This window comes from Bubalus kerabau, chromosome 3, assembly GCF_029407905.1.
Source record: "Bubalus kerabau isolate K-KA32 ecotype Philippines breed swamp buffalo chromosome 3, PCC_UOA_SB_1v2, whole genome shotgun sequence".
Lineage (NCBI taxonomy): Eukaryota > Metazoa > Chordata > Mammalia > Artiodactyla > Bovidae > Bubalus > Bubalus kerabau.
This window is the reverse complement of record NC_073626.1, coordinates 43,479,382-43,500,338: the sequence shown is the minus strand read 5'-3', so window position 1 is coordinate 43,500,338 and position 20,957 is coordinate 43,479,382. Positions and strand designations below refer to the sequence as shown.

The following is a 20,957-nucleotide window of genomic DNA, read 5'->3' as shown; positions in this document are numbered from 1 at the left end:
ACTTTTTTTTCATTCATTCAGTAAATAAGTATTGTGCACTTACTGTGTGCCAGGCACTGCCCTGGATGTTGATAAAATACAGCAGAGAGTCAGACAAAATCGCCAGGCTTACAGAGTTAATATTCTAAGTGGGAGAGGAAGACAGTAAGCACGATGACTACTGTGATGAGAGGCAGTCGCATGGTGACAAGTGTTAGGCAGGCTGCAAAAGTGAGGAGGAAAGGGAGCAAGGAGGAGAGCCGGGGTGGAAAAAGAGTTGAGAGTTGAAATGGGGGGAGGTCAGGACCTTCGAGCAGAACTGGAAATGTGGGGATGGGGGTGGGGAACCATTCCTAGCAGGTGCAAAGGCCCTGGGGTTAGAACAGCAAGGAAGTCAGTAGAGCTGGAGGAGATAAAGAATGGTAGGAGGTGAGGCCAGAGGGGCGAGGGGAGGGCCAGCAGGTCACACAGGGCCTCCTGGCAAGGAACTGGACTCCTCAGCGGAAATGGGGAGCCCTGGGAGGAACGTGAGTAGTGCGCTGGAAGAATCAGATTTAGCTTTTACCAGTTTCCTTCTGTCTGATGCCTGGGGAACAGACCAGGGTTGGGGAGAGACAAACAAGGTCAGAGGCAGGAGGACCAGTGAAAAGGCTACTGTAGGGAGGTGGAGACGCTGGGACCAGGGGGTGGCTGAGAGTAAAGCTCAGGACCTGCTGCTGGGCTGGGTAGAGAGTAGGAGGAGAAAGTGGAACTGGATGACCCCAAGAGCTGTGGTTATTAGTGGCTAAAGCCATGCAAGTCCACACCAAGCCGTCCACACCAGGTCTGCCCTTCCCACTCCACCCCCCGAGGCTCATGTCTAACTCTTCTGTCCCTTCTCCAAGTCAGGGGTTCAGGGAACGTGACCACAGCCTCTGCCCTCAAGGTCTTTTAAAGGCAGCTAGTGGTGGGCTTGGGGCCTGAGGGGGGACACCTTTCGCCCTGGGGCTCCATTCTCTCTAAAGGTGAGGTCAAGGGCAGCATTGAAAGTTCAGATTTTCACAGGGGTCTGTGGTTTTCAAAAAGCTTACTGCCCTTTTATCATTTGATCTTTGAAGGCTCAAGTATTGTTTTCTCATCATATGAGTTCGAAAACTGGGACCCCCGTGGCGCAACCTGGCTGAGACCTCACTGGTCAGCAGTCAAGCTGGGGCCAGAGCCCCTCAGCCTGATGCCACACCTGTGCCAAGGGCTGCACCATCCTTGTGGGCGGAAGAGGCCTGGCACCTTCCCTGGCTCCACAGAGAGGTTAGTGTTGGTGTTAGACACGCCGCTCAGTCGTGTCCGACTCTTTGTGACCCCATGGATCACGGCCTGCCAGGTTCCTCTGTCCGTGGGATTCTCCAGGCAAGAATCCTGGAGTGGTTTGTCATTCCCTTCTCCAGGGGATCTTCTCGACCCAGGGATCAAACCTGGGTCTCCTGCACTGCAGACAGAGAGGGCCCACCCTGAAAAGGGACCCCCACTCCCGTTCTAGCAAGAAAGGTGACAAATCAGTGGTGAGAGCTGGCAGGCTCCTTGAGTCAGATCTCAGCCCGTGGGCGCTCGTCTGCACCATGGGGGTGACGACAACCCCCGCCTTCCAGGACTGCGGTGGGGGTTAGAGCCGTCAAGACGTGCAAACAGGCCTTGGCCCCAAGTCTGCTCCACAAATGCCAACTGTTGTCATTAGGGATAAAGGGCTTTCTGGGCCTCACAGCTTTACAGCCACAGTGAGAAAGGTCAGATGGGCGCTGTGCCCGTTTGATGAGCTGAGGAGCCCTGAGCGCGGATGGGGCTCACCCACCGGGAGCAGCGGATTCTGGCCACAACGGCTTCTTGACCTGAGAGATGCTGCGCTCCATGGCGGCAGCCCCTGACCGCCGTTCAGGGAGGCCCCGGCGTTTGCCAGAGTGAGGCCACCCGCTTGCACCCTGGGTGAGGGTGTGAGGCCGATTTGGAGGAAGCAGGGGCGAGTTGGGGTGGTGTGTCTGGCCACGCGGTGCTGGGGGCTCCCACGCCTCCTCCCACTTCCCCGTTCTGATGCTGCCTGCCTGGCCTCCTGGGCCGCCTCTGCGGGTCCGCCCCGGGGTTAGACTGGGCTGGACCCTCTCCTCTGTCTCATCTAATCCTTGAGTCTGGTTGCATCGCTCCCATTTGTCAGCAAGGCCATGTGAATTGCCCGGCATCACACAGCAACTTGGTGGCAGAGCAGGGACCCCAAGGCTAGAACTATTTCCACTGCACATTCTACATCAGCCGGGAGCCAGAAGACCCTGCCTGTACCCAGTGTGGGACCACAATCCACCCCCCCTGGATTGGACAGGGGGAGAGTGGCCTCTGCCCTCATGCATTCCCTCCTAGCCTGACTTGCCAAGTCTTGACTGCTGTCCCCTCCCTCCACGCTTCAAGGACAATGTCGTCCTGGCTCTCAGCTTACTCAGCTCTCCTCTAACACCTGGATCCTGGAGGCTTTTTTTTTTTTAATTGTAGGATAATTGCTTTACAATATTGTGTTGGTTTCTGCCATACATCAACATGAATTAGTCATAAGTGTGTATATATGTCCCCTCCCTTCTGAACCTCCCTCCCACCCCATCCCGCCCCTCTAGGTTGTCACAGAGCTCCCTGAGTCATACAGCACATTCCCACTGGCTATCTATTTGACATTTGTAGTGTATATGTTTCCATGCTACCCTCTCCTTCCCCTCCTGTGTCCACAAGTCTCTTCTCCATGTCTGCACCTCCCTTGCAAGGCTGGAGGCTTTTTAAAAAGAATATGCAGTTTATGCAAGGCAAAACCTAAAAGGCACAAGAAGACCCATGGTGAAAATGCCTGCTCCCATCCCCCAGCCACCCAGTTCCCCGAAGGCAATCACCATTACTCAGCTTTCCAAAAATACCCTCTGCTCCTATATTTCCCCCCATAAAAATGGAAGCATCCAGGCACACGGTGCTGAACCTGGCTCGTTTTGCTTTAGTGACATGGCCTGGAGGGTTCTTTCCATTCAAGACCAGAGCATTCCGTCGCAGGCCTGCATTGTAATTTAGTTAACCGGTCCCCTGTGGCCAGGCATTTGGGTTGTTTCCAGCCTTCGGTTCCTACAAGCAGCGCTGCAGTAAACAAATTGGGCAGCTTCAGTTCACCTAGCTAGCTGGAAGGTAGATGCCTAGGGTGCATTTCCCTCCAACAAGGTTGTATTGAGTCCCTTCCCCACCACCAGGGGTGGGTCCAACCGCTCCTAGGACGGGATGACCCTACCCCCCACCCCGTCCCTGCCCCCACCTCCAGCTGCTGATAGCTGTACGCGCTGGGATCCCAAAGAGCAGAGCTCAGTGACTCCAGGGTTCTAGGTGGGCTCTGACCCCAGGATACTTATTTACCTACCCCGGTTGAGGGTCCTTCATTAAACATGCCTGCCCTTTACTGCTCCAAACCTAAATTCAAAATGTTCTTTATGAAGCAAGTACTGATTTCTAAGTGAAAAGTGCCAAATTAAGAAGAAAACAATTCAGACTCATTTCTTTGTCCTTTGATGAATTCAGCTGCCTTCCCGCCCACCCACCGCTGCTGTGCATGAGTGTGGGAAAGTGTGTCTGAGGCTTTGCCAAGGTGAAAGGAACAAGATATATTTAGTGCCTGCGAGGAGTAGGGAGGCAATACTGGGTGGTTACTGGGAAAAGAGCACCAGGCTCTGGACATATGGGGAGGCTGAGGCCCCGGAAGGGGAGGGCCACCCTGTGCTGAAGCCTGTAGAGACTAGCCTGCCCCCGAAGTCCTCACTGGCCAAGGCTCAGAGTGTCCGAGGTGTGCCCTGCTCGAAGTTCACAGCTGCTAATAGGGTTGTTACTGAAAGTGGGGGTCCGGCTGCTTGCCACTCTAAAGCCACTAAAGAGGCAAGGTTGGCAGAAAGTTGGCTTTATTTTGGAGGCTGGCAACCTTGGTAGGAGGGCAGACGCTTGTCCAAAGGCCAATCGGGGGGCAAGAGCTTTTATAGACGGAGGGAGGGACTACATGCAGAAACAGTGTGGTCAGCTCTGACAGACATCCTGAAACTGGTGGTCTAATCAGCGTCATCTTGTTTTTTTATTTTCTTTTATTTTCTGTTGGAGTGCAATTGATTTACTGTTGTGTTGTGCGTTTTAGGTGTGCAACACAGTGGTCCAGTTATACATATATTTATTCTTTTTCAGAATTTTCACTCATATTACACAATATTGAGTATAGTTTCCTATGCTCCATGGTAGGTCCTTGTTACTTTTTTAAAATAAACTATATATTTTTATTTTTTAAAATTTGATTCTGTTTTACTTGTTGGCTGTGCGGGGTCTTCATTGCTGCAGGAAGGCTTTTCTCTAGTCGTGGCAAGCAGGCACTGTTCTCCCGGCGTTCAGGCTCTAGGGCACACGGGCTCCACAGCTGTGCCGCACAGGTGTGGTTGCTACACGGCATGTGGAGTCTTCCCGGACCAGGGTTCCAATCTGTGTCCCCTGCATTGGCAAGTGGGTTCTTAAGCACTGGACTGCCAGAATCTGGTTATCTATTTTATATATAGTAGTGTATGTATGTTAACCGCAAGCTCCCAATTTATCCTTCCCTCTCATGTTTCCCCTTTGGTAACCTTCAGTTTATTTTAGAACTCTGTGAGTATGCTTTTGTTTTATAAATAAGTTCATTTGTATAATTTTTTAAAAATTAGGTCCCACATATGAGTTATATATTTTTCTTTCTCTGACTTACATAGCGAGACAATCTCTGGGTCTATCCATGTTGCTGCAAATGGCATTGTTTCGTTCTCTTTATGGCTGAGTAGTATTCCATTGTATATATACACCACACCTTATCTACTCACCTGCTGATGGACATTTTAGTTGCTTACATGTCCTGACTATTGTGAGCAGTGCTGCAATGAACATTGCGATGCATGATGTGTTTGAAGTACGGTCTTCTCTGGATATATGCCCAGGAGTGGCATTGCTGGGCCATATGGTAGTTCTGTTTTTAGCTGTTTTAAGGACCCTCCGTACTATACTCTAGAGTGGTTATACCAGTTCCCACCAGCAATGTAGGAGGGTTCCCTTGTCTCCACACCCTCTCCAGCATTTATTGTTTGTAGACTTTTTGATAATGTCCATTCTGACCAGTGTGAGATGATACCTTATTGTGGTTTTGGTTTGCTTTGTCTGATAATTAGTGATGTAGAGCATCTTTTTGTGTTCTTTTTGGCCATCTGTATGTCTTCTTTAGAGAAATATCTGTTTTAATCTTCTGCCCATGTTTTGATTGGATTGTTCGTTTTTTGACATAGAGCATGGTGATTGTTTTAAGTACAGTTCACCTTCAGCTTCAGGCTCAGTTTGCTCCCCTCTCGTTGAGGCCAGCTCTTGAAACTGGCAGCTTATAACATGGCTACAGTCGGTCATCATGTAGCTAACTTCTTCCACCTGGTGGAGGCTTTATCTTTAAGTGTCTATAAGACAGCTCACAGGATATGGCTCAGAATATTATCTATAGTCCTTGAGGAGGAACTAATGGTCCTTGGCTATGTGTAATGACTTGACCATTATTATTTAGTCTTGTTGAACTTGTTGACTGTTTTCCTTTGTTTCTGCATTTTCTCATTTCTCTGATTAAACTTACTCATTGGTTAAAGTTTTTCCGAAGACAAAAAGCAGGCTGAGGACATGGGGGACAAAGACCATAGGGTTCTGCTCCATTTAAGCACCTCCTTCTCCTTGATACTCCTCAGTCTTGAGGACGGACAGGTACAGAAGAAGAAAGAGAATAAAGTTTTGGACAAAGAGGTTAATCACAGCCTTGGCAGAGGAAGTCTGTTTTAGCTCCATTTCTGTTCCAGTTTCCCCAAAGCTTTGAGCGCATGGGCTGACAACTGCTATGGAGACTTTCTCCTGCAGTGGGGCGGCTGTGAAAGTGAAAGTATTAGTCGCTGCATCATGTCCGGCTCTGCGACCCATGGACTGTAGCCACCAGGCTCCTCCGTCCGTGGGATTCTCCAGGCAAGAATACTGGAGTGGGTAGCCATTTCCTTCTCCAGAGGATCTTCTTGACCCAGGGTCTCCTGCATTGCAGGCAGATTCTTTACCATCTGAGCCACCAGGGAAGCCCAAAATGGGGCATCGTCCTCCATAATTTTGGGAATGGACACAAAGTTGAAAATAATCTCAACTTCCAAACTTAGCATCAACATTTTGTATTGTGAAAACATTACCTCTCTCTTTGATTATTTTGTCATAATACCTGGACAAACATTTGAAAATCAGTAGACGTATTACAATGAGGAAAATGCATCTTTGTATTATTCTCTGAATGTGTTGTTTTCCCCTTAACGGTTAAAGCAGATATACAATGTTTGTTTGTATATCAAACACATATACAGTGTTTGTTTACAAGATATACAGTGAATGTTTCCCCCTTTAATTACAAATCTTTCCATAGAAAGCATTGATAATCAATACATTTTTCCAGCATTGCCAGACGTGGCTCAGTTGCCTGCCCTGGGTCCTTCCAGGTCCCTCGGGGCTAGGCCTACTTTTTGTTTATATGTTGGCCTAGTTATCCATGATGGGGGAAAACTAATCAGATCCACTAAACAAGAACAGAGGTGTGCTGACGGGGAAACATTTGACAGGCTCTACATTTTAGCACTGACACTCAGTTGTAACACAAGCATTGAACATATGCTTTTTGTTGTTGTTGTTCAGTCATTCAGTCATCTCTGACTCTGCAACCCCATCAACTGCAATATGCCAGGCCTCCGTCCCTCCCCATCTCCCGGAGCTTGCTCAAACTCATGTCCATTGAGTCGGTAATGCCACCCAACCATCTCATCCTCTGTCATCTCCTTCTCCTGCCTTCAATCTTTCCCAGCATCAGGGCCTTTTCCAATGAGTCGGCTCTTCACATCAGGTGGCCAAAGTACTGAAGCTTCAGCTTCAATATCAGCCCTTCCAATAAATATTCAGGATTGATATCTTTTAGGATTGACTGGTTTGATCTCCTTGCTGTCCAAGGGGCTCTCAAGAGTCTTCTGCACCACCGTTTGAAGGCATCAATTCTTCGGCACTCAGTCTTTTTTATTGTCCAGCTCTCACATCTGTACATGACTACTGGAAGAAATCATAGCTTTGATTAGATGGACCTTCGTAGGCAAAGTGATATCTCTGCTTTTTAATACACTGTCTAGGTTTGTGATGGCTTTTCTTCCAAGGGACAAGTGTCTTTTAATTTAATGGCTGCAGTCACCATCTGCAGTGATTTTGAAACCCCAAAAAATAAAGACTCACTGTTTCCATTGTTTCCCCATCTGTTTGCCATGAAGTGATGGGATCAAAAGCCATGATCTTTGTTTTTTGAATGTTGAATTTTAAGCCAACTTTTTCACTCTCCTCTTTCACTTTCTCTTTAGTTTTTTAGTTCTTTAGGCTCTTTAGTTCTTCTTCACTTTCTGCCATAAAGGGTAGTGTCAGATAACCGCATATCTGAGGTTATTGATATTTCTCCCGGCAATCTTGATTCCAGCTTGTGCTTCATCCAATCTGGCATTTCTCATCATGTACTCTGCATGTAAGTTAAATAAGCAGGGTGACAATATATAGCTCTGATGTACTCCTTTCCCAATTTTGAACCAGTCCATTGTTCCGTGTCTATTTTTAACTGTTGCTTCTTGACCTGCATACAGGCTTCACAGGAAGCAGGTCAGGTGGTCTGGTATTCCCATCTCTAAGAATTTTCCACAGTTTGTTGTGATTCTGCACTGTCAAAGGCTTTAGCATAGTCAGTGAAGTAGAAGTAGATGTTTTTATGGAATTCTCTAGCTTTTCCTATTATACAGTGGATGTTGGCAATTTGATTTCTGGTTCTTCTGCCTTTTCTAAATCTAGCTTGAACATATGGAAGTTCTTGGTTCACATACTGTTGAAGTCTAGCTTGAAGGATTTTGAGCATTACTTTGCTAGCATGTGAAATGAGTGCAATTGTGTGGTAGTTTGAACTTAAAGCCAGCAGTGATACACATCATAAATAATTGTACTCTATGATAACTCCAGTAGACAATTTTTTCCATCCTGAACATTGGGGTCAAAAATATGGTTTGAAACAAAACAATAACTTTCCATTGTGCCTGCTCAGTAGTGTCCGACTCTCTGCAACCCCACAGACTGTAGCCTGCCAGGCTCCTCTGTCTCTGTCCCAGCAAGAATACTGGGGTGATCTGCCATTTCCTACTCCAGGGAATCTCCCCGACCCAGGGATTGAACCTGTGTCTCCTGCACTGGCAGGCGGATTCTTTACCACTGACCCATCCGGGAATCCCACCTTTCCATTAGAATTCTTTAAATTTCTTACCTAGTTCAGCAATATGATCTGAAAGTTATTAAATGTTGTCCATATTATTTAACTTACCAAATAATCCTAGTTAGAGCTTCCCTGACAGCTCAGCGGGTAAAGAATATTCATGCAGTGCAAAAGACGCAGGAGACGTGGATTCTATCCCTGGGTCAGGAAGATCCCCTGGAAGAGGAAATGGCAACCCATGGACATTCTTGGGTTCTTGTCTGAAAAATCCCATGGACAGAGGAGCCTAGTGGGCTACAGTCTATGGGGTTGCAAAGAATTGAACATGACTGAGCAACTAAGCATGACAAATCCTAGTTACTTCACTATTTCTTCTGAGTGTCTAGGAGCCCTTTGGAATACTCAAAGTTAGCTAGAGAAAGAAGCTTGAAGTCTGTTATTCAAAGGCGCTCGATATTCTAGGAAAATTTTGGGGAGAACAAAAACCAAATTCTAGTCTTATAGTAGCTTACTATTAATAACAAAGATTCATTTAAATCCAATCTAATCTTAAATCACTCCTGACAGCATACAAAAGTCTTTTCTCCAAGTACCCCCTCCACTTTTTTCTGCAAATCTTTCATTGCTTTTTGTATCCATATGATTCATCCCTTAATCTTTTCCATCTGGAAACAACTAGCTCCAGGACAAAGCTATTATCATAATTTTTTCTTCAACAAAAATATCTGCATTCTTTATACTTTTTCTCATTGACAACAGATATCCTACTTGCTTTACAGACTGAAATGCTTCATTTTTAGTAGCTTTCATTACATATTTCAGTTTTTAACCCACAAAAACCTTAACAAAGCCAAGAAACAAGTAATTGAACTGTTATACCAGCATTTACTGATTGGCAAACTTAAGAACATATTCCGTAACCTATAACAACTTACATTTTTCTCATAATCTAATTTCTCTTTAATATGGTACAAGATGCATGTGTAATAAACCCAACATCTTTTGAAGTTCTGCTAATTAACCCAAGGCTGAAGTCTCAGGCAAAGTGGGCTTTGTTTGTATTTCAAGGACATGATGAGAGTTAACTTCAAGTTTTCTCCCAGAAGTATGTTTGTTCTCTCAGAATTTTGTCAGAATTCTGAAAACAGTATTTTATCAAGCTAGCTTACTCTACATATGCAAAAAGAACAAGAATAATTTCAAAATTCTTTTGGAATTTCTAAAGAGTTTCATCTCAACCAATTTTCTCCAGAGGCTAAACAATACTATTGTCATATATTGTTTAAAAAAATTATCTTTGAGACTTTCAGTTCAGTTCAGTCTGTCTGACTCTCAGTCTCACCCTTTGCGACCCCATGGACTGCAGCACTCCAGGCTTTCCTGTCCATCACCAACTCCCAGAGCTTGCTCAAACTCATGTCCATCGAGTGGATGATGCCATCCAACCATCTCATCCTCTGTCGTCCCCTTCTCCTCCTGCCTTCAGTCTTTCTCAGCATCAGGGTCTTTTCCAAGGAGTCAGTTCTTCGCATCAGGTGGCCAAAGTATTGGAGTTTCAGCTTCAGCATCAGTCCTTCCAATGAATATTCAGGACTGATTTCCTTTAGGATGATGAGTTTGATCTCCTAGCAGTCCAAGGGACTCTCAAGAGTCTTCTCCAACACCACAGTTCAAAAGCATCAATTCTTCGGCGCTCAGCTTTCTTCACAGTCCAACTCTCACATCCATACATGACCACTGGAAAAACCATAGCCTTGACTAGATGGACCTTTGTTGGCAAGGTAATAAATATCTCTGCTTTTCAACATGCTAACTAGGTTGGTCATAACTTTCCTTCCAAGGAGTAAGCGTCTTTTAATTTCATGGCTGCAGTCACCATCTGCAGTGATTTTGGAGCCCAAGAAAATTAAGTCTGCTACTGTTTCCATTGTTTCCCCATCTATTTGCCATGAAGTGATGGGACCAGATGCCATGATCTTCATAAAATTTTCTGAATGTTGAGTTTTAAGCCAACTTTTTCACTCTCCTCTTTCACTTTCATCAAGAGGCTCTTTAGTTCTTCGCTTTCTGCCATAAGGGTGATGTCATCTGTGTGTCTGAGGTTATTAATATTTCTCCCAGCAATCTTGATTCCAGCTTGTGCTTCATCCAGCCTGGCACTTCTCATGATGTACTCCGCATATAAATTAAATAAACAGGGTGACAATATACAGCCTTGACATACTCCTTTTCCAAATTGGAACCAGTCTGTTGTTCCATGTCCAGTTCTAACTATTGCTTCTTGACCTGCATACAGGTTTCATAGGAGGCAGGTAAGGTGGTCTGGTATTCCTGTCTCTTGAACAATTCTGAGACTTTACTGGTGGTCCAGTGGTTGAGACTCTGTGCTTCCACTCCAGGGGGCACAGGTTTGATTCCTCATTGGGGAACTGGGATCCTATATGCCACGGTGTGGCCAAAAAATTTATCTTTTTCCTAAAAATACAAATTAAAATGAACAAAAAAACTTTATGTTTTTCTTTTAGTAACCTCATTGCTAAAACTTTTCTGTTCACACACATGGAGTATGCACTCACACACCAGAAGACAGAACTGTCAAAAATCTTCCAAGAGGATGACATGGAGTCCCAAATAAATACTTTCCCAGCACAAATTGTCCTCAGCCTCAGACACATGTCAAAACCAATTGGCAAAATGTCCAAATAGCAGTTGGAGCTGAAAAGAGAAGTTTGCCTGGGTGCACACTGGTGGACTTCTCAGTCTTGGAGCCTGTCAGCGGGTCTAGATGCCTGTTCCACCCAGGAGAAACATACATTGGCAGCCAGCGCTGAGCAGGGGAGAAATAGGGCAGATCCCCGAAACACATGGTTTCGGCAGCTGCTAGGAATGTCCCTCCAGACCCACCTCCTGGGGCCAGCTGGCCACAAGCAGCGGGTTCCTCACAGCCACCCCAGTGTGTGGTCATGGGAGAACTCCAGGGAGCCAGACACTGTGAGAGTGCAGGGGCCCCACGTTGGGGGCCAAAAACTGTTATCAAATGTAGGGGTCTGACTGCTTGCTGCTCTAAAGACAGAAAAGAGGCAAGGCTGGTGGAAAGGAAAGTTTTCCGTATTTCTGAGCCGGCAAACTGGCAGGGAGGGCAGACTTCTATCCAAAGGCTGACTCCTCACCCCCGACAATCAGTGGGGAAGAGCTTTTATAGGTGCAAGGAGGGGGCTACTTGCAGAAACAACACAGTCAGCTCTGACAGTCATCTTGAAGTTGGTCATGTGGTGGTCTGATCAGTGTCATCTTGATTGTTTTAAATACAGCTAATCTTCAGTTCCCTGGTGGGCTGCCGTCTATGGGGTCGCACAGAGTCGGATACGACTGAAGCGACTTAGCAGCAGCAGCAGTAATCTTCAGTTCCAGGGTCAGGTTATTCCCTCTTCTTTGAGTCCAACTCTTGGAATTGCGCAGCTTAGGTCATGGCTTAGAGAAGGAAATGGCAACCCACTCCAGTATTCTTGCCTAGAGAATCCCGTGGACAGAGGAACCTGGTGGGCTGCCGTCCATAGGGTCACACAGAGTCGGACACAACTGAAGCAACTTAGCATGCGTGCATGCATTGGAGAAAGAAATTGCAACCCACTCCAGTATTCTTGCCTGGGGAATCCCAGGGACAGAAGAGCTTGGTGGGCTGCCGTCTATGGAGTCATACAGAGTCAGACACGATTGAAGCGACTTAGCAGCAGCAGCAGGTCATGGCTACAGTAAGTGTCTATAAGACAGCTCACAGGATATGGCTCAGAGTGTTATATATAGCCCTTGAGGAGGAGCTATATGACTTTGACTTTGCTTAAAGACTAAATGATTATTATTTAGTCTGTTGGACTTGTTTAGTCTTGTAGACTTTTAGTTTTGTTTCTGCATTTTCTCATTTCTCTGATTAAACTGATTTGTTGACTGAAGTTTTTCCATAGACAGAAGGCAGGCTGGGGACATGGGGGTCAAGGATCAGAGGGTCCTGCTCCATTTCAGGGTCAGGCCCATCCTGGATTCACTGCCCCTTTGAAGACCAGGCCCCTGGCTCTCTGTGTCCTGTCTCCTGACTACTGAGCCATGCTTGTTAGAGGTAGCAGTATGGGCTGGGTAGGGGTGGGAGTAGGGCAGCGCCTGGCCCGGCCCGGGGGCAACACACGGCCTAGACTGGAGAGCCGTGATGCCCGCCGACAGATCCAGGGCACACGGAGCCGCCCCAGTGCTTGCACAGATCGCAGTGGCCTGACCTGTGGGCCCCAAGCCGCATGTCCAGGACTCTTAGGAGACGTGTGAGTGGCTAATGGAAGCTTTGAGACTGGGCACCAGGGCAGCCAGAAGGGCATTTCCAAGAGCCCCACAGCTCAGAGAACTGAGGAGGTGCTGAGCCCGGGCCCAAGGAGGGAGGTGGCCTGCTACCAGGCTTCGTGATGGGCTTGGGTCCAGGTGCCGGGTAGGGGTTCAGAGAGATTCTAGGAGCTGAGACCAGGGGTTCTGCATTGATTGGGGATGGCGAGGCAGGGCGGGGAGGGGGAGCTGAGGTGGGTCTGTTGGGCCCAGTGCAAGGATTCAGCTGTGCCAGGTGGGCAATGCCAAGGGGGCAGATTGAGAAGACTTCTGGGGTTCATTTGAGCCCCAGGGGGCCCTGACAGGGTGTCCAGTCCTGGGGAGGGGGTGCAGGACGTGCACAAAAATAGATGTGGTTTCTGGCTTTGAGGGGCTGTGTGTGTCTATGAAGCAAACCGCAGATTTATGTCAAGCAAATATGCAATTATGTGGCCCGAGGTTTTATCTCTAAGAGTCCAGGAGCACAAAACCCTTGGGGACAGCATGGTTCTGGTGAGGAGGTGGTCTTCTGAGAGGAGGTGCCCACACTGGAGCTGGAGGACGGACTTGGGGGAAGGGGAGAAGGGGAAGGATATGGCGAGAGGGGCTCGTGGGGGACCAGCTGGGAGGTGGGCATGAGGGGTGCCACCTGGTGGATATTGGGGTTACCCTAGGGACGAGGAGCCAGTCTGTAGACAGGAAGCCCCCAGCCAACTCAAGGCTCATGCCTGTGGAGTCCCCGTAGCCCGTTGGGGCCCTGGGCCTGGTGTGGGGCACCTGGGACGCTTCCCTTGTCTCCAGGGGACTCTCTCCTGCCCTCCTAGCGTGTGAGCAGCCCGCGTGCTGAACGCCACCGCCCGCCTGTCCGCCGCACCACCGCCACACCATGTCTGGCTCTTACGACGAGGCCTCGCTAGCTCCGGAGGAGACCACCGACAGCTTCTGGGAGGTGAGTCTTAGGTGCTCCATGGGTCCTGGGCACCCGACAGCCTAGCTGCATGGAGACCCAGGCTTCCAGCCACCCACAATCTCAGCCCTTGACCCTCAAGCCCTTGGGGCCCCTCGGGAGCCCTCCATGTTCAGCAGATGGTGGTTGCCATGAAGTGGTCCCTACAGACCACCGCTGCCCCTGCAGAGACCCTGTAGAATTCACAGTGTGGAGCAGGGCCTTCCTGACCCTGCCCTGGGGGCCCTGGATCAGACTCCTAGTAGTTCACAAGGGCAAGTGAGCGCTTTACAGCTTCCTGGGGTTTCACAGCTGCACCCCCCCCCCCCACCTGCATACACCCTGTGCTGTGGGCAGGGGGCGGGGCACTGGTGCCAATATGTTGTGAGCTCTGGGGACCCCACAGCCAAGAGGCGGAGACAAGCCAGCATTACTGGAGCCTCCCAAAGTATTTGAGACCCAGAAAGACATTTTCTATTGGCTTCCAAAACCCAAAGCGTCACAAACTGCCAAAACCAAAGCGCCACAAACTGCCAAACCTAAATTAATAAGTGTTTAATGAGATGTCTACAAAACATAATATTATGTCAAGAAGCTGCAGCTCAACTCAACGCTTATATGACTCTATATAAATATAATAGATTTTGCATGGCAAGAACAGAATGAATAATTCATCTGAGTCCAAGTCCAAATTATAAATATTCTTCTGCACTTGGTGACAGCGAGGAAATTCTATTTAAAGCGGGAGGAAGGAGAGAGTCCAGACGGTGGGGAGTGAGGGCCCGGACCCCCAGGGCGTTAGAGCGGGGCGGCCCGGGAGGCCTGGCGGGCGCCCCCCACCTCCCCCTGCGCAGAACGTGGCCGCCAAGGCTGGCGGCCGGGCCGGAGGCGCTGGGGGCCCCGCGGGAGTCGTGCTCGCTACTCCGCCACCAGGTGGGGAACTACAAGCGGACGGTGAAGCGCATCGATGACGGGCACCGGCTGTGCAACGACCTGATGAGCTGCGTGCAGGAGCGCGCCAAGATCGAGAAGGCCTACGCGCAGCAGCTCACCGACTGGGCCAAGCGCTGGCGCCAGCTCCTCGAGAAAGGTGCCGCCTCTCCCCTCCGTGCCCGGGCCGGGCGCACACCCAGGCGCTAACCGGCCCTCCACTGCCCAGTCCCGGGAGCACCCCGCCCCTGGATGCTCCTGCAACCTCTCATCACTGGGCCTTTGCCAGCGCCCGCCCCTCACATGCACTCTTCGCCTCCCAAACTACCCAGGCCTCCCTGTCGCTGATCAACTCCGCTTTCTGCAATTTTAGATTGAATTTAGAGGGGAAAAAAGACTTTTTTTGGTTGTGCCATGGGGCTTGCAGATCTCAGTTCCTTGATCAGGGATTGAACCCCAGGTCCAGGGGGCAGTGAAAGCCTGGAATCCTAACCACGAGGTCACCAGGGAACTTATAAAACCTTTTATTTTGAAATAATTTAAGCTTAGAGAAAAATTTCTAGAATAGTACAGAGAATTACCTACCTTTCACCCAGACTCACCAGCTCATATTTTATCGGGTTTGTTTTCTCACGCCCTCTCTATTTATAGGCATGTCTTTTCTGAGCCATTTAAGTTGGAGACATGCCCCTTCACCCTAAATCCTTCACCTTATTGCTGAAGAATAAGAACATTTGTTTATGTAATCGCTGAAGAATAAGGACATTTGTTTATGTAATCATAGTTCAACTATCAAATTCAGGGGTTTAATGTGACCCATATGCAAATTTTATGATAGCTATTGTTTGCCCTGGTCCAGATCCTGAGGGTTGTCTGGTTCCAGTGGCTTCCTGTTACGTCACCAGTTGGTTCTTCACTTTTACATTTACGTCAACATTCCTGGAGCACCAGGAGCTGGCCTGTGAGAACTCATGGGGTCCAGGCTGTCCCCCATGGGGCTCACAAGCTAATGGAGGCGACAGGGAGCAGGCCCAGAGGCAGATGCTACATATAAGAAGAATTATGAGGGCTGCTGGCAGAGCTCTGTGAGGACAGAGTGTTCAGAGAAGGCTTCCTGGAGGCGGTGGCTGTTCTTGGGCTGTTCTGGAGGATGGATAAAGCTATAGGGAGAGCAGAGGAGGGCGTTTCTGCTGCCATGGGAAGTATGGGGAAAGCCTCAGAGAAAGGAGGCGTGAAGGAGGCCTCTGGGCAGGGGGTGACGAGGACCTGGTGACCCCCCGGCCGTTTCCTCAGGCCCACAGTATGGCAGCTTGGAGCGGGCCTGGGGCGCCATAATGACGGAGGCCGACAAGGTGAGCGAGCTGCACCAGGAGGTGAAGAACAGCCTGCTGAACGAGGACCTGGAGAAGGTCAAGAACTGGCAGAAGGACGCCTACCACAAGCAGATCATGGGCGGCTTCAAGGAGACCAAGGAGGCTGAGGATGGCTTCCGCAAGGCCCAGAAGCCCTGGGCCAAGAAGATGAAGGAGGTGCCTGGTGGGCGGGCAGCTGCCACAGAAGGGGCGAGGCCGGGCGGCAGGGCTCAGGGGGGCAGACTGAGCCAAGAAAAGGCATCTACAGACGCTGTAGGCAGTGCGCTGCTCCCTGGGATTGTGCCCACAGGGAGCAGCACTGCCTGCCAGGAGGAAGCATCTGCAGATAGGGCCGGCCCTGCAGGGCCTAACAGGAGGGTGTCTGTGGGGGCCGGCAGTACTCAGGTGGGTGGGCACTGCCCCCGAATGTCTGGAGCTTGGGCCTGCACTGCTTCTTCCTTTTGAGAATGTATGCTTGCAGCTCCCGGCGGAGCGGACAGGAGGGACGGGTGGACAGTGATCTCGTTGGCTCCTACATACGAGTAGGCGCCCTGCCCCCTCGCCTCCCTCCCCACAGCTAGAGACAGCCAAAAAGGCGTACCATCTGGCTTGCAAAGAGGAGAAGCTGGCCATGACCCGGGAGATGAACAGCAAGACAGAGCAGTCGGTCACACCCGAGCAGCAGAAGAAGCTGCAGGACAAAGTGGACAAGTGCAAGCAGGACGTGCAGAAGGTTCCGGCTGGGCTGGGGTCTCGGGGCCCCTTGGAGTGGGTGGCAGCTGGGAGCTGCAGGCCTGGGTCTCACTCCCTTTTGCCCTGGTGCCCGTAGACGCAGGAGAAGTATGAGAAGGTGCTGGACGACGTGGGCAAGACCACGCCCCAGTACATGGAGGGCATGGAGCAGGTGTTTGAGCAGTGCCAGCAGTTTGAGGAAAAGCGGCTGGTCTTCCTCAAGGAGGTGCTGCTGGACATCAAACGTCATCTCAACCTGGCTGAGAGCAGCAGGTAGCTGGGGGTGGCGGTGCAGGGGCGGGGTGGGGGAGGTGGGCAGCAGGGTTTCCTGGACCCTCATTCCAGTGGCAGGAAGGGAGGGCAGGGCTGCAGGAGCTGGTGGTTGCCTGGGTGAGCGCTGACGCAAGCCAGGCCCTCAGGAAAGGTGCTTGGATGGATGGGCAAGCGGCTAAGATGGGGATGGAGAAGGGTGCCCACAGGGCATGCCTGGAGCTGCCCACTCAGAGATCGCGCTTCGAAAGCCACCTGATTCCTGGCTGCCGGCACCCTGCTCCTCTGGACGGGCCCTTACTGAAGCTGGGGTGCATCTTGCCCTGAACCGCCCATCCCCCCCACGCACAGCTACATTCAAGTGTACCGGGATCTGGAGCAGGCCATCCGGGGGGCTGATGCCCAGGACGACCTCAGATGGTTCCGCAGCACCAGTGGCCCTGGCATGCCCATGAACTGGCCCCAGTTTGAGGTGAGGATGTGTGGGGATGGGGTAGAGGGATCCCAAACTGCTGGAAGGAGCCTCTGGGGGCAGCCCCCCAGCCTGACTGCTCCCCTCCCCTGGTGCCCCCCAGGAGTGGAACCCAGACCTCCCTCACACCGCTGCCAAGAAGGAGAAACAGCCCAAGAAGGCAGAGGGGGCGGTGCTGACCAATGCTGCTGGCGTGGTGGAGTCCACGTCTCAGGCTGGGGACCGTGGCAGGTGAGTGCCTCCTCTGGAGCCTCCTGGGGGCCTGGGGAGCCCCCACACTGGGGCCACTGAGTTTTACCTTAGGAGATAAGAAATGGTTTAAGTCAGGACAAACTTGTGCTCCTCTCAGAGATGGAGGTAGCCAGTCTGTGAGAGCTCCTACAAGATGCGAGGCGCTGTGCTAACTAAGCGTTTTCCGTAAATTATCTTGTTGAAGTCTCCCGGCACGCTGAGGAGTATGTCAATATTCCCATTTTACAGATAGAGAAACCGATACCCAGAGAGGGTAAGTGACTTGCCCAAGGTCACACAACTCGTTTTGTAAGCCTCAGAGCCAAGATATGTTGCCCAAGAGGTCTGGCTCCAGAATCCTCACTCACTAAATACATATATATATATATATATATATATATATATATATAGAGAGAGAGAGAGAGAGAGAGAGAGAGAGAGAGCTTCCCTGGTGGCTCAGTGGTAAAGAATCCACCTGCCAGTGCAGGAGCCTCAGGTTCAATCCCTGGGTTGGGAAGATCCCAGTCCAGTATTCTTGCCTGGGAAATCCCCTGGACAGAGGAAGCTGACGGGCTATAGTACATGGTGTCACAAAAGAGCTGGGCATGACTTAGCGACTAAAAATGAGCTTGGTTCATCTCTTTTTTTTCTTCCAGTTTTAATGCGATATGATTGACATACAGCACCAAGTTTAAGGTGTACAAAATAATGATGTGACTTACAGACATCATGACTTATAGACAGGAATGATTACCACCATAAATTGAGTAAAACATCCATCATCTCCTATAAATTCAAGGTTAAGGAATTAGGAAAGAGTTGTTTTCCTGGTGGTGAGAGCTCAGGATTTATGGTCTTAACGTTCATAGATAACACACAGCAGTGTTGATTTATCCTGTTGCACATTAATTAACATGATGCTCCTCCTACTGGAATGCTCACTCTTAGTCACTGGGTTGTACTGCCCCTCTCAGATGGGGGGTCAGATGTTCTCTGGGGTCTCCTTCAGCACCCACTCACTCCAGGGCTGAGTGATGCTAATAGTCCTGCTTCCCATGTGTTTAAAGAGCTGTCAGTGAGGGCTCCCTCTTACAAGGCCTGCTCCAGCTTCTGTGGGATTTGGGGTCAGTGCCCTGGTTGGGAGGGGGCAGCCCTAAGAACCAGGTGAGGGGCCGCTCAGGCCGGGTCCTGTCCCTGCACCTCAGTGTTAGCAGCTACGACAGGGGCCAGACTTACGCCGCCGAGTGGTCGGACGATGAGAGCGGGAACCCGTTTGGGGGCAGTGAGGCCAACGGAGGCTCCAACCCCTTCGACGAGGACGCCAAGGGAGTGCGCGTGCGGGCGCTCTACGACTACGACGGCCAAGAGCAGGACGAGCTCAGCTTCAAGGCCGGTGAGGGGGCGGGCCCGGTGGGCGAGACCAGGGACGTGACCCATGCCCCGGGGGGCAAGATCTGGGGGTGACCCGTGCCCTGGGGGCAAGACCTGGGGTGACCAGTGCCCCGGGGGCAAGACCTGGGCTGAAGAGCTGGGGCGGACCCTAAGGATGGCAGCGGGGTGCCAGGGGTGGGATCTGGACCTGAGAATAGGGTGAGGGAGGGCCGGAAGGTGGACTGTGGGGGAGCCTGAAGGCAAGGGGGGCCGGGGGAGGGATCGGAGCGGGGAAATGAAGCTGGAGGTGCGGCCTGGGCCTCCCTGGTGGAGCTGAGACCCAGATTAGCTGGTGGCTGGGCCGCACCTGCATGTCGAGGTGTGGGTGGAGCTGGTCCCCGGGGTGGGCACTAATGCAGGGAGGAGGGTGTTGGGGTGGGCCCAGCCTAATCAGAGGGATTCCGGGGAAGGTGGGGGTGGAGGTCCCACTCAGGCTCAGGTCAATCAGCTCCTCCGTGTCCTCTCCCTCCCTAGGAGACGAGCTCACCAAGCTGGGCGAGGAGGACGAGCAGGGTTGGTGCCGCGGGCGGCTGGACAGCGGGCAGCTGGGACTCTACCCCGCCAACTACGTGGAGGCCGTCTAGCGGCCCCGCCCCCCCCAGCCCAAGCTCCTCACCCGCCGCCCCCGTCCCTGCCGCCTCCCGCCCCCCAACCCCCTGCCATAGAGTTCCAGACATATTTTCCGATCAAGCTTTTATTTTTTTAAAAGTCAAAACAGAACAAAACAAAAAATATAAAGAGACAGAGCATTTGCAGGGCTGCCTGGAGGCCAGGGTGGTGGGACTTGGGGTGATGGCCCCAGGGCAGGTGAGGGTTTAGGACTTAGCCCGACAGCGACATCATCACATCTGCTCTTCAGATCCCACCAAAGAGTCTCCTGCACCCGGAGGGGTGTCTCCTGGACCCTTCCATCCTCGGTGCCCCCAGCCTTTCCTCCCCCCACGCTCATCCCCACCCCCGGCTGCCAGCGCCAGCCCCCAGTCTCCGGGCCTGGTTTTCTTGCCCTCTGCCTCATGCCCCACCCTGCTCCCCTCCCACCACCTACTCTTAGAGGCCTCCTCTGAAGTCCCCCGAGAAGGGGGCCACCCCTTTAGTCTTCCACTCTGCCTGGGGGAATGCCCTTCTCCTAGCCTCGTCCCTGAGGACTGGCGGGGCTGGAGGAGGGATGGTCACCCCCCTCTTCTCCGACAGAGGTTTCCGGGGTCCCTAGACTCCTCAAGACAGGCAGAGGCGTTAGCTGGAGCTGCGGACACTCACTGGTGTAGGAGGAGGGGTGAATAGGGATGGGGTCGGGGAGGGGATAAGACCCCACTGGGGCTCTTTTTTCCAGCTGTTGGCAGGTTGGGCCCAGTCTCTTCCCCAGAGCCAGACACTGCCTCCCAGTCACTAGCAGAGGCCCCATCCCGCTGTCAGGCAGCAGGGAGGGGGCCCCAAAGCCCAGGGCAAAGCCAGCAACAGTAGCAGCCTCCTCCTGTTTCCTGGGGAGGAGGACATCTTGCCCGCCCTCCCTCTCTCTCCCATCTCTCCAAGTCCACCGAAAACTGTAGATCCACCAGGCTAAACCGGCCTCGCCTCCCTCCTCCACGCCCCTGCTCTGGTCTGCCCAAGGAGACTCCATGGAGGATCAGGCAGGGGAACGCCTGCGGCCGGCAGGGAGGGCCTGGGTCTGCAGGTGCCCTGGCCTCCGGAGCAGCACCGTCACCGGGTCTTTCTTCTTGTCCCCCTCCCGCCAACTCCAGCCCTGGCCCCTTGCAGCCCTTCCCGCTGGCGGCCCCCATCTCTGCACACCTGGGTCTCAGGGAAAGGACTCCCGTGGGCGGGAGGGGGCCAAGGGCCTCCGGAGAGCAGCAGTGTCTGCTGAGGCGGGTGGACGGAGGCCGTGCTGGCCTAGCAGGTGTTCGCACCAGGGCCCAGCCAGCCTGGCCCATAGAGTGGGGA

At 51.5% G+C, this 20,957-nt stretch overlaps 1 protein-coding gene across 1 annotated transcript; it reads left to right on the top strand.

The window, feature by feature from the left end:
- The first annotated feature begins 14,543 nt into the window (after positions 1–14,543).
- On the top strand, positions 14,544–19,619 carry PACSIN1 (protein kinase C and casein kinase substrate in neurons 1). Its single transcript, XM_055574700.1, has 8 exons — positions 14,544–14,691; positions 15,825–16,060; positions 16,461–16,616; positions 16,713–16,888; positions 17,237–17,357; positions 17,461–17,588; positions 18,794–18,981; positions 19,494–19,619. The coding sequence occupies exons 1-8, from the start codon at positions 14,598–14,600 to the stop codon at positions 19,601–19,603; spliced, it is 1,209 nt and encodes a 402-aa protein (XP_055430675.1). The 5' UTR covers positions 14,544–14,597; the 3' UTR covers positions 19,604–19,619.
- Positions 19,620–20,957: the final 1,338 nt, after the last annotated feature.